The sequence below is a fragment of the Malus sylvestris genome, chromosome 7 (genome assembly GCF_916048215.2).
Source record: "Malus sylvestris chromosome 7, drMalSylv7.2, whole genome shotgun sequence".
NCBI lineage: Eukaryota > Viridiplantae > Streptophyta > Magnoliopsida > Rosales > Rosaceae > Malus > Malus sylvestris.
In genome coordinates this window covers 5775272-5785499 of record NC_062266.1, presented here as the reverse complement: position 1 = coordinate 5785499, position 10228 = coordinate 5775272, and the positions used below count along the sequence as shown (strand labels likewise).

Here is a 10228-nt window from a genome sequence, read left to right as displayed (position 1 = left end):
TATCAACTTTACACGGGACACACAAAAGAAGTACTTTGATCCTATTAGACGGGGAAGGGTGAAGAAGCTAGGACAGAAGGGTAGAGTTCAAGAGAGCAAAATGCGTTTAGGAACGTGGAATATAGGAACCTTGACGGGAAAATCTATGGAAGTAGTAGAAGTTATGGTGAGGAGAAGGATAAATATTATGTGCCTACAAGAAACTAAGTGGGTTGGTCGTAAGGCAAAGGATCTAGAAAACTCAGGGTTTAAACTATGGTATTCGGGCACAAATAGAACGAGAAACGGTGTTGGCATCATCGTGGACAAGACCTTGACACAAGATGTTGTAGATGTCAAGATGGTAGGAGATAGAATCATGGCAATCAAGATTGTAATAGGACAAGAACTTATAAATGTGATTAGTGCGTACGCACCTCAAGTAGGGTTGGATACGAGTTCGAAGGAGAAATTTTGGGAAGACCTTGGAGACTTGGTGCAAGGAATTGCTCAGACGGAGAAGTTATTTATAGGAGGAGATTTAAATGGACACGTGGGCAGGGAGACAGGCAACTATGGAGGTTTTCATGGTGGCCATGGTTTTGGGGAGAGAAATGAGGATGGGGAAGCTATCTTGGATTTTGCAATGGCATATGATCTCTTCTTAGCCAACACCTTCTTTAAGAAGAGAGAAGAACATGTGATCACCTACAAGAGTGGGTCGTAAAAAACACAAATAGATTTTCTTCTAATGAGGAAAGGGGATCGTATAACTTGTAAGGATTGCAAAGTTATACCAGGAGAGAGCGTGGCTAATCAACATCGCTTGTTGGTGATGGATGTACATATCAAAAGAGTGAGAAAAAAGAACAAGACTTGGAAGTGCCCAAGGACTAGATGGTGGAATCTAAAAGAAGAAAAACAAGCCATTTTCAAAGAGAAAGTAATCACCCAGTGTGTGTGGGATAGAGAGGGGGAAGCTAACCAAATGTGGGATTCCATGGCTAGTTGTATCTGAAAAGTAGCAAAAGAGGTATTAAGAGAGTCCAAGGGCTTTGCCCCACACCAAAAGGAATCTTGGTGGTGGAATGAGGAGGTACAAACAAAGGTGAAGGCTAAGAAGGAATGTTGTAAAGCCTTATACAAGGATAGGACCGATGAAAATGGTGAAAGGTATAGAAAAGCGAAGCAAGAGGCGAAGAAAGCTGTGAGAGAAGCTAAGTTAGTGGCTTATGACGATATGTATAAGCGACTAGATACCAAAGAAGGAGAGTTGGATATCTATAAACTAGCTAGAGCAAGGGAAAAGAAGACAAGGGACCTAAACCAAGTGAGGTGCATCAAGGATGAGGATGGAAAGGTTCTTGCTACAGAGAACGCGGTTAAAGACAGATGGAAAGGTTATTTTCATAATCTTTTCAATGAAGGACATGAAAGGAGTGCTTCTTTAGGGGAGTTGAGTAACTCAGAAGAGTGTAGAAACTACTCTTTTTATCGTAGAATCCGGAAGGAAGAAGTGGTTGTAGCTTTGAAGAAGATGAAGCATAGAAAATCAGTAGGCCCAGACGATATACCAATTGAAGTGTGGAAAGTTTTGGGAGAGACAGGTATAACATGGCTCACTGACCTTTTCAATAGGATTTTGAAAACGAAGAAGATGCCAAATGAGTGGCGAATGAGCACTTTGGTGCCTATCTACAAGAATAAGGGCGATGTACAAAATTGCATGAACTATAGGGGTATTAAGCTAATGAGTCATACAATGAAGCTCTGGGAGAGAGTCATTGAGCATAGATTGAGGCAAGAGACACGGGTTTCGGACAACCAATTCGGGTTCATGCCAGGGCGCTCAACCATGGAGGCAATCTATCTCTTACGAAGATTGATGGAAAGATATAGAGATGGGAAAAAGGATTTACACATGATCTTTATAGATTTGGAAAAAGCGTATGATAGGGTCCCAAGAGACATTCTTTGGAGGATTTTAGAGAAGAAAGGAGTACGAGTAGCATATATCCAAGCTATACAGGATATGTATGAAGGAGCAAAGACTGCCGTAAGAACTCATGAAGGACAAACCGAAAGCTTTCCCATAACTGTAGGATTACATCAAGGCTCATCCTTAAGTCCTTACCTTTTTGCGTTGGTAATGGATGAGTTAACAGGACATATTCAAGATGATATTCCTTGGTGTATGCTTTTCGCAGACGATATAGTGTTGATAGATGAAACTCAGGAAGGGGTAAATGCAAAGCTTAACCTTTGGAGAGAAGTGTTGGAATCTAAAGGTCTTCGCCTAAGCCGATCAAAGACAGAATATATGGAGTGCAAGTTCAGTGCAAATGGAGGCCAAAACGAGTTAGGGGTGAGGATCGGAGACCAAGAAATACCAAAGAGCGACCGTTTTCGTTACCTAGGATCTATCTTGCAAAAGAACGGAGAATTAGATGGAGATCTCAACCATAGAATACAAGCTGGATGGATGAAGTGGAAGAGTGCATCCGGCGTGTTGTGTGACCGCCGTATGCCACTGAAGCTCAAGGGAAAATTTTATAGGACGGCAATAAGGCCGGCGATGTTGTATGGCACAGAATGTTGGGCGGTGAAGCATCAACACGTACACAAAATGGGTGTAGCGGAGATGAGGATGCTTCGTTGGATGTGTGGGCACACGAGAAAGGATAAGATTAGGAATGAGGATATCCGGGGTAAAGTAGGAGTAGCCGAAATTGAAGGAAAGATGAGAGAAAATCGGTTACGGTGGTTTGGACATGTGCAAAGAAGGCCTACTGACGCTCCGATTAGAAGATGCGACTATGGGACAGAGGTTCAGGGCCGAAGGGGTAGAGGAAGACCTAGGAAAACTTTGGAAGAGACCCTAAGAAAAGACTTAGAGTACTTGGATCTAACGGCGGATATGACACAGGACAGAACACAATGGCGTTCTAAGATTCATATAGCCGATCCCACTCAGTGACTCCAATTTTCCAAGTCTCCAACCAAGAAGTTTTCCTCACTCGAGAAATTAAGGGAACACTACCTCAACCTACATGCTCCACTCACAAAGCTTCAACATACAAGCTTCAACAAAAGAAAATTCAAAGAACTTAGCGAAGAAGGCTTTGGTGTATTTAACACAATACGTTGAAATGAAGGAAAACTTATTTATTGATATCCCCGACAAGTTACAAATATGTACATATACTTGAGTCAAAATAAACAAACAAGAGGGAGCCTTCACAAAGGTTGCTTAGGAGAAGTCTCAGCAGTCGGTAGAGCCCCAGAAAGAGAAGACACCGGAAGGGGATCATTCGGAGCCGCAGTACTAGACAAAACCCTCGAAGGAGGAGGCATCAGAGGTTGATCATTTGGAGCTTCATTAAGCGGTACAGCCCCAGAAGACGAAGGCAATAAATGCCTTTGGAACAAACCCACAAATCTCTGATGATCAAGTAAAACCTGACCATCAGATTCCTTCATCTGGTCAAGCTTCCTCTTCATGTTTGTAGCATAGTCATGTGCGAGCCGGTGCAACTGTTTATTCTCATGCTTGAGCCCTCTAATCTCCTGTTTGAGACTCATCACTTCAGCCGCCAATGATTCAACTTGGCGGGTTCGAGCAAATAGGCGTTGGGCCATATTAGACACAGAACCTGCACACTGAACACTGAGAGCCAGAGAATCCTTAACAGCCAACTCATCAGACCGTTTGGAAAGTAGCCTGTTATCTTTGGGAGTGAGAAGGTTCCTGGCCACTACCGCAGCGGTCATATCATTCTTCATCACGGAATCCCCAACGGTAAGAGGACCAGTAGGGGAGACGAAGGATGGGCGCCATATGTTGTCTGGAGAAGGCGGGGCTGCCTCTTCAACAAGGTTCAAGTCAAAACGACGGTCGGAGGGGCCAGACATTTTCAAAGGTGTTGAAGAGAGAAGAGGTCGGACAAATCAAGATCTTAGAAGTGCAAGAATGGAGCTTCTACTGGTGGATACTCAAGTGTGCTTTGGAACTTAATGTCAGCCCCTATAAAAATCTGCACTCGACGAAGCTTCAGAAATCGAAGAGGCGCCTGCTCAGAAATCGAAGAGGCGTTTGCTTTCTCAAAAGCTGGGCTGCTCAGAGACCACGAGGGTCTATCTCAGAAATCGAAGAGGCGTTTGCTTTCTCAAAAGCTGGGCTACTCAAAGACCACGAAGGCCGATCTCAGAAATCGAAGAGGCTTGCTTTCTCAAAAGTTGGGCTGCTCAGAGACCACGAGGGCCGATCTCAGAAATCGAAGAGGCACCTACTTTTCCAGCCTTGTCAGCACCTGTCACACGCACACTCAGCTTTGCGGAAATTATGGGCATTCTGTCGAAGATTTCTGGCGAAGTAGAAAGCACATGAATCGTACTGTTCAATCACCCACTTCCCATACGCAACAGTAACTCATGGGTACCACAGATAACTTTGCCAAAGTTCTCTGACAAAGTTGAGACACGTGAAGCTTGCAGCTCCCGCTACATCGCTCTGACCAAGAAGAGTAAAAGAATTGCAAAGAAACAACACTAACAAAGTTTAGACACATAAATTTTGAAGGTCTAGCTACCATATTATTACCCACAAGGGTAAAGGAACAGTACCACTGCTGGATAATTGGAAAGTCCCGATGTGTCAACCTCTGTGCTTCTTGGCAAGGTAGACTAGCAAACATGCCCAACCTTTACTCACATTCGAGAAAACACTCCCAACAGGATTGCTTGCTCCAAAATGGAAGAGGCACCGCCCTCCGAATCTCGAGAGCCAGACTCCCAACATGATTACTTTCTCAAAAATCGAAGAGAGGGTAAAGGAACAGTACCACTGCTGGATAATTGGAAAGTCCCTGTGTGTCAACCTTTGTGCTCCGTGGCAAGGTAGACTAGCAAACATGCCCAACCTTTACTCACATTCGAGAAAACACTCCCAACAAGATTGCTTGCTCCAAAATCGAAGAGGCACCGCCCTCCGAATCTCGAGAGCCATACTCCCAACATGATTACTTTCTCAAAAATCGAAGAGAGGGTAAAGGAACAGTACCACTGCTGGATAATTGGAAAGTCCCTGTGTGTCAACCTCTGTGCTTCGTGGCAAGGTAGACTAGCAAACATGCCCAACCTTTACTCACATTCGAGAAAACACTCCCAACAAGATTGCTTGCTCCAAAATCGAAGAGGCACCACCCTTCGAATCTCGAGAGCCAGACTTCCAACATGATTACTTTTTCAAAAATCGAAGAGACCGCTCTCCGAATCTCGAGAGCCAGACCCCCAGCAGGATTACTTTCTCAAAAATCGAAGAGGCATCGTTCTCCGAATCTCGAGAGTCAGACCCCCGACAGGATTGCTTGTTCGAAAACCGAAGAGGCACCACTTTCCCAACTTCAAGAGCTGGATCTCCTTGGATAAAGCTTGTCTGAAATCTTCACACGCAACATCAGCTTTCCAGATACCACAGACCACTTTTTCAAAGTGCTCTGACAGAGTTAAAACATGTGAAGCTGACAGCTCCCACTACCGTGCTATGACCAAGAAGGGTAAAGGAATAGCATTATTACTTGATGTTAGGGAGACTCCTATATATGTCGACCTCCATCCCTAACGGACAGGCATACCTGCAAAAATGCTCAACCCTTTCTCTTATCTGAGAGGGCACTCCCAACGAAGCCTTTCGAAATATTCAGCTTTCTTTCCCCCGGATAATACCTCTGTAAACAAGCTATACTAGAGCAAGAATATCTCATATCATCAGGGTTAAAAGCAAGAGTATCCCATATCATGCTTTTTCCCTGTCTTTTCCTTTGGCCTTGTTCTTACCTGCAAGACAAGGAGAAAGAGAGCAATCAGTCAGCACTTGGAATCAAGCTTCCAGCCAGGAACTGACTGCCTGGAACCCCTTACCTGATTACTTACCTGGCATTGCTCTCGAGTACTCATCTTCAACATCTTATGCTTCCAGGGAAGATACCGCATATGCCTGAGGAACAGATAGGGCAAGTGAGAAGGATACAAGGAAGCATGTGGAGACAAGCGTAACAGCACACGTGCCGATACATCCACTACTCTGTCAAAAGCAAAAGTATCCCATATCAGCAGGGTCGAACGTACTCTAGATTTGATGGACTTGTTTTGACCCTCAAATTCTTCAGTCGGCCTTATACTCTGGAGGAAACCAGAAAACCCTCCAGCCCTGTTCAAGAATAAGCCTGTGGAAAGTTACTTCTTCAAAAGCAAAAGTATCCCATATCATCTCTTCTCATTTTCTTCTCTTTATCCTTCATGCTGCCTGCAAGATAGGGAGAATGTGAACAATCAGCCGGAGCTCTGATTGCTTACCTTGTCTGTCACCTCTTTCAGCAGATCCCCTAGCCCGGCGACTTGGGGGACTCCTACTACATGGTTTGTATCGCGCTTGACCAAGCCTGAAACTACAAGTAAGCTTCAAGTGAAATTGATACATTACCTTGTGCATCTCCACCAGTTACAGATACCACCCCTGGATGGAGGAAGAGTACTTCTAGAGAAGATGTCACATCTACCTATAAGACAGATAAGGCAAGTCAAGACGATACCACATTCCGGTACTTAGAAGTTTCGTGGTTACGAGATCATTCTCCCACAATATTTCCTAATGTCATTTGTACTAAATCATTCACTTGTACTCACTAAAGGAGAGCTTGAACCTATGTACTTGTGTAAACCCTTCACAACTAATGAGAACTCCTCTATTCCGTGGACGTAGCCAATCTGGGTGAACCACGTACATCTTGTGTTTGCTTTCCTATCTCTATCCATTTATATACTTATCCACACTAATGATCGGAGCAATCTAGCGAAGATCACAAAAAGTGACCGTTTTCGCTACCTAAGATCTATCTTGCAAGAGAACGGAGAATTAGATGGAGATCTCAACCATAGAATACAAGCTGGATGGATGAAGTGTAAGAGTGCATCCGGCGTGTTGTATGACCGTTGTAGGCCACTGAAGCTCAAGGGAAAATTTTATAGGACGGCAATAAGGCCAGCGATGTTGTATGGCACAGAATGTTGGGCGGTGAAGCATCAACACGTACACAAAATGGGTGTAGCGGAGATGAGGATGCTTCGTGGGATGTATGGGCACACGAGAAAGGATAAGATTGGGAATGAGGATATCCGAGGCAAAGTAGGAGTAGCCAAAATTGAAGGAAAGATGAGAGAAAATCGGTTACGGTGGTTTGGACATGTGTAAAGAAGGCCTACTGACGCCCCGGTTCGAAAATGTGACTACGGGACAGAGGTTCAGGGTCGAAGGGGTAGAGGAAGACCTAGGAAAACTTTGGAAGAGACCCTAAGAAAAGACTTGAGTACTTGGATCTAACGGAGGACATGACACAAAACCGAGCGCAATGGCGTTCTAGGATTCATATAGCCGACCCCACTTAGTGGGAAAAGGCTTTGTTGTTGTTGTTGTACTTGTATAAAAACACATAGTGTACCATTTGTGTTCTCATCACAACTAAAAATTTATCTTGGACTTGAGCTCATGGGCAATGGCCAATGTCATCAACGATGTCAGCAACAAACGAAGGGCCCCCAACTTGCAAGCCACAGAGCCAAACAACTCTTTTATTTGTGCTCTTTAACCGCTGAATTCCAATGGCCCCTTGATTTAGACCGTTGGATTTTCAAAGGTAAACAAATTTTGCAAAAGAATTTGCTGCTACCATGTGGCGCAATCTGAGGCATCCAACGGTTTAAAAATCAACCAGGATAAATTTAATGGTAAAAAATACAAAAAAAAAAACCCAATAAAAAAATTCTATATATAATTACCCAACAATCTTCTTCATTTCCCACAGCATAACTCAATATATTTTTTTTACTACAACTCCTATATTTGTTTTCTACTTCCCAATTCCTTTTGTTACCCAAAAAAAAAAAGAGTAAGAGGGCAATTAGTTGATCAAGGAAGACGTTGCTTCGCTTAAGTGTTGAGTGCGTGTTACTCATGATCCATGAAAATGAGATGATGGTGCAACAAATATGGACGAAATTCATGCACAATTTGTCAAGCAAATTAAGGGCACATCTCGGATCGAGCAATTTCTATTATGTAGGCCCTCATAAGATCGGAAGCAATTTATCGAAGTGGCAATAATCTTTCAAACGGGGTAATAACATTTTATTATTAAAAAAATTCAAATGTATTATGTAATTTATTATTTTGTTTCACAATTCTTTTTTCAACAACTACAAGCATAAATGTGGTTCAATCTTGATAACAACAAAAAGATCATTCATAAAGCAAGAAGGTCGAAACGTTGTGAAGCATACTCTGAAATACAAAATTGTTGCCATACGTTGTGAAGCATACTCCAAAGTCCAAGCTACTAAGAATAATATTATTTTAACTTCTTTGGTGGGTTGTAATGCTATGCTTTTGTCTTGTATTTGAAATAAATTACTGAAATTAGGAAATCGTTTTATTTTCATAGAACAAACTTATAAAGCATAAAAAATATATATGTGAATAGTATCATTGCCCTTCACAAAAGAGTGGACTTGCACAAAGACAATTATTGTTAAGAGTGAATAGTAAGAGCAAATTCATTGCCCTTACCCCTTGCCTTGCTCTTGCCCTCCTAAAATGGATGGACTCGCTCTTAGCCCAATCTAAAACTATACGAATGTTGGATTAAATGATATAGATGATTAGGATCGTGGGACACCAATCTTTTCAGACATTTTGACCTCACATGACATGACGGGGATTATTAATATAGCTAAGACATTGTGATCTCTACTTGTTCTGCAATGTCATCCTCCTCCTGACCTTGAAAAGAAGATGACAGTGGAGAAGATCTAGAAAAAGAAGAAATGGCAGAAGAAAAAGAGGTGGAATAATAATCATTAGGATGAGAAGGAGCAGCTGCAGCAGCAGAAAGAGCAAGAAGGAGATCCACAAATGCTGCCACTATAAAGCCATGGTTGCTCTTCTGGTTGACCTTCAAATACCATCCCAACAACTCCTCCAAACCCTCCCAATCTTTACTAAGCCCATGACATTCCACCATCTCCTCCATTGACCTCCTAAAATCTTTCAACGGATCCTCCGATTCCATGCTGGCTAACACCACCACGTACTTTTCCTTCAACAACGGATTCATCATCTCTCCTCCGCCGGCGCCTTTCGCCTTTTGTACCATGGAGCTCGTGTCTTCCGCCTTGAAAAACAGCCTTTCGGATCTTGCCCCTCGGACAACCACCGTATCCAAGGACTCCTCTCCGTCCTCATGATCACACTCGGTTGTTGACTGATTATCTGAGGAGGAGGAGGAGTTTATGAACCAAGACTGATCAGCTCCTCCTTCCGTAACTGGATCGAACAAGACGGAGTTGTCAGTCTTGAACATGTTGTCACTGCCACTCCCACTGCCGGCTCGGAAGGAAAGCGTCTTGGGGTGGTTGCAAGAGGGCCAGTACTGCCATGGCACTGCCGATGTTGTTTCCTTCTTTTTGAAGAGACGAGGCAACTTCATGGGAAGGATCCAATCCAAGACGTCCGTCGGAGAGCTTACAAAGTTGGTTGGTTTCGATCGGGAATCTGGGATGTTTGTTGTGAAGTTTGTGATGGCATTAATAATAATGTGATAGATAATATATAGAGGTGGCCAGTTACAACTTACGATAAGAGGGAGACGAGTAATATATGGGGTTTTGCTGACGATGGTGGTGGTGGTGGTAGGGCCTTTTCATGTGTGTATTCAATTCCTCGTTAGTACGATATTGAATGGTGTTGAATGCCTTCCCCATCAAAATCATAAATTTTTTAGTGTGGCGGGAACACGTTTCAATATATCAAGTGTTATAATATAAATAGTTATCAAGTCGTATTTTCGGCATACTGAAAAATCTTTACATCAAAACAACTCAACAAAAGAAGTGATTTTTTACACACCATTTTTAACCTTCTACAAGCTCTTATTTAATTCTGGTCTTCGTTTTTATTTGATTTATTCAATCCGATAACTATAAATAAAAAGGAGTGTGAGAAGCTAAAAACAATGTGTGAAAGTCACTTCCTAATAAATATTCTATGGAGGATTTTTATCCGTTAGATCTTGATTTTTCTATTTTTAACCAAAGATCTAATGGTTAAAAAGTAAGAGGATTTGAATTGATATTTCCAACTTTACTAATACTATACTTACCGTACCATCAATTAAAAACTTTTTAATAAACTAATAAT

At 42.5% G+C, this 10228-nt stretch overlaps 2 protein-coding genes across 3 annotated transcripts; both read right to left on the bottom strand.

Annotated features, from left to right (window-relative positions):
- Positions 1-3018: 3018 nt before the first annotated feature.
- On the bottom strand, positions 3019-7180 carry LOC126629918 (uncharacterized). Of its 2 annotated transcripts, none has more exons than XM_050300072.1 (3): positions 6106-7180; positions 5075-5974; positions 3019-4638 (listed from the first exon to the last, which is right to left on the bottom strand). In XM_050300072.1, exon 3 carries the CDS (start codon positions 3889-3891, stop codon positions 3217-3219), a length of 675 nt encoding a protein of 224 aa, XP_050156029.1. In that variant the 5' UTR covers positions 3892-4638; positions 5075-5974; positions 6106-7180; the 3' UTR covers positions 3019-3216. The 2 variants fall into 2 exon arrangements, with proteins under 2 accessions (XP_050156029.1, XP_050156030.1); XM_050300073.1 differs by lacking the exon at positions 6106-7180 and having other exon boundaries at positions 5075-5814; positions 5911-6058.
- Positions 7181-8440: 1260 nt separating this feature from the next.
- LOC126628028 (transcription repressor OFP13-like) lies at positions 8441-9659 on the bottom strand. Its single transcript, XM_050297603.1, has one exon. The coding sequence runs from the start codon at positions 9516-9518 to the stop codon at positions 8763-8765; it is 756 nt and encodes a 251-aa protein (XP_050153560.1). The 5' UTR covers positions 9519-9659; the 3' UTR covers positions 8441-8762.
- Positions 9660-10228: the final 569 nt, after the last annotated feature.

Excerpts from the sequence above, each read along its gene's own strand:
- LOC126629918 (XM_050300072.1), bottom strand. The coding sequence starts at position 3,891 with ATGTCTGGCCCCTCCGACCGTCGTTTTGACTTGAACCTTGTTGAAGAG.
- LOC126628028 (XM_050297603.1), bottom strand. The coding sequence starts at position 9,518 with ATGAAGTTGCCTCGTCTCTTCAAAAAGAAGGAAACAACATCGGCAGTG.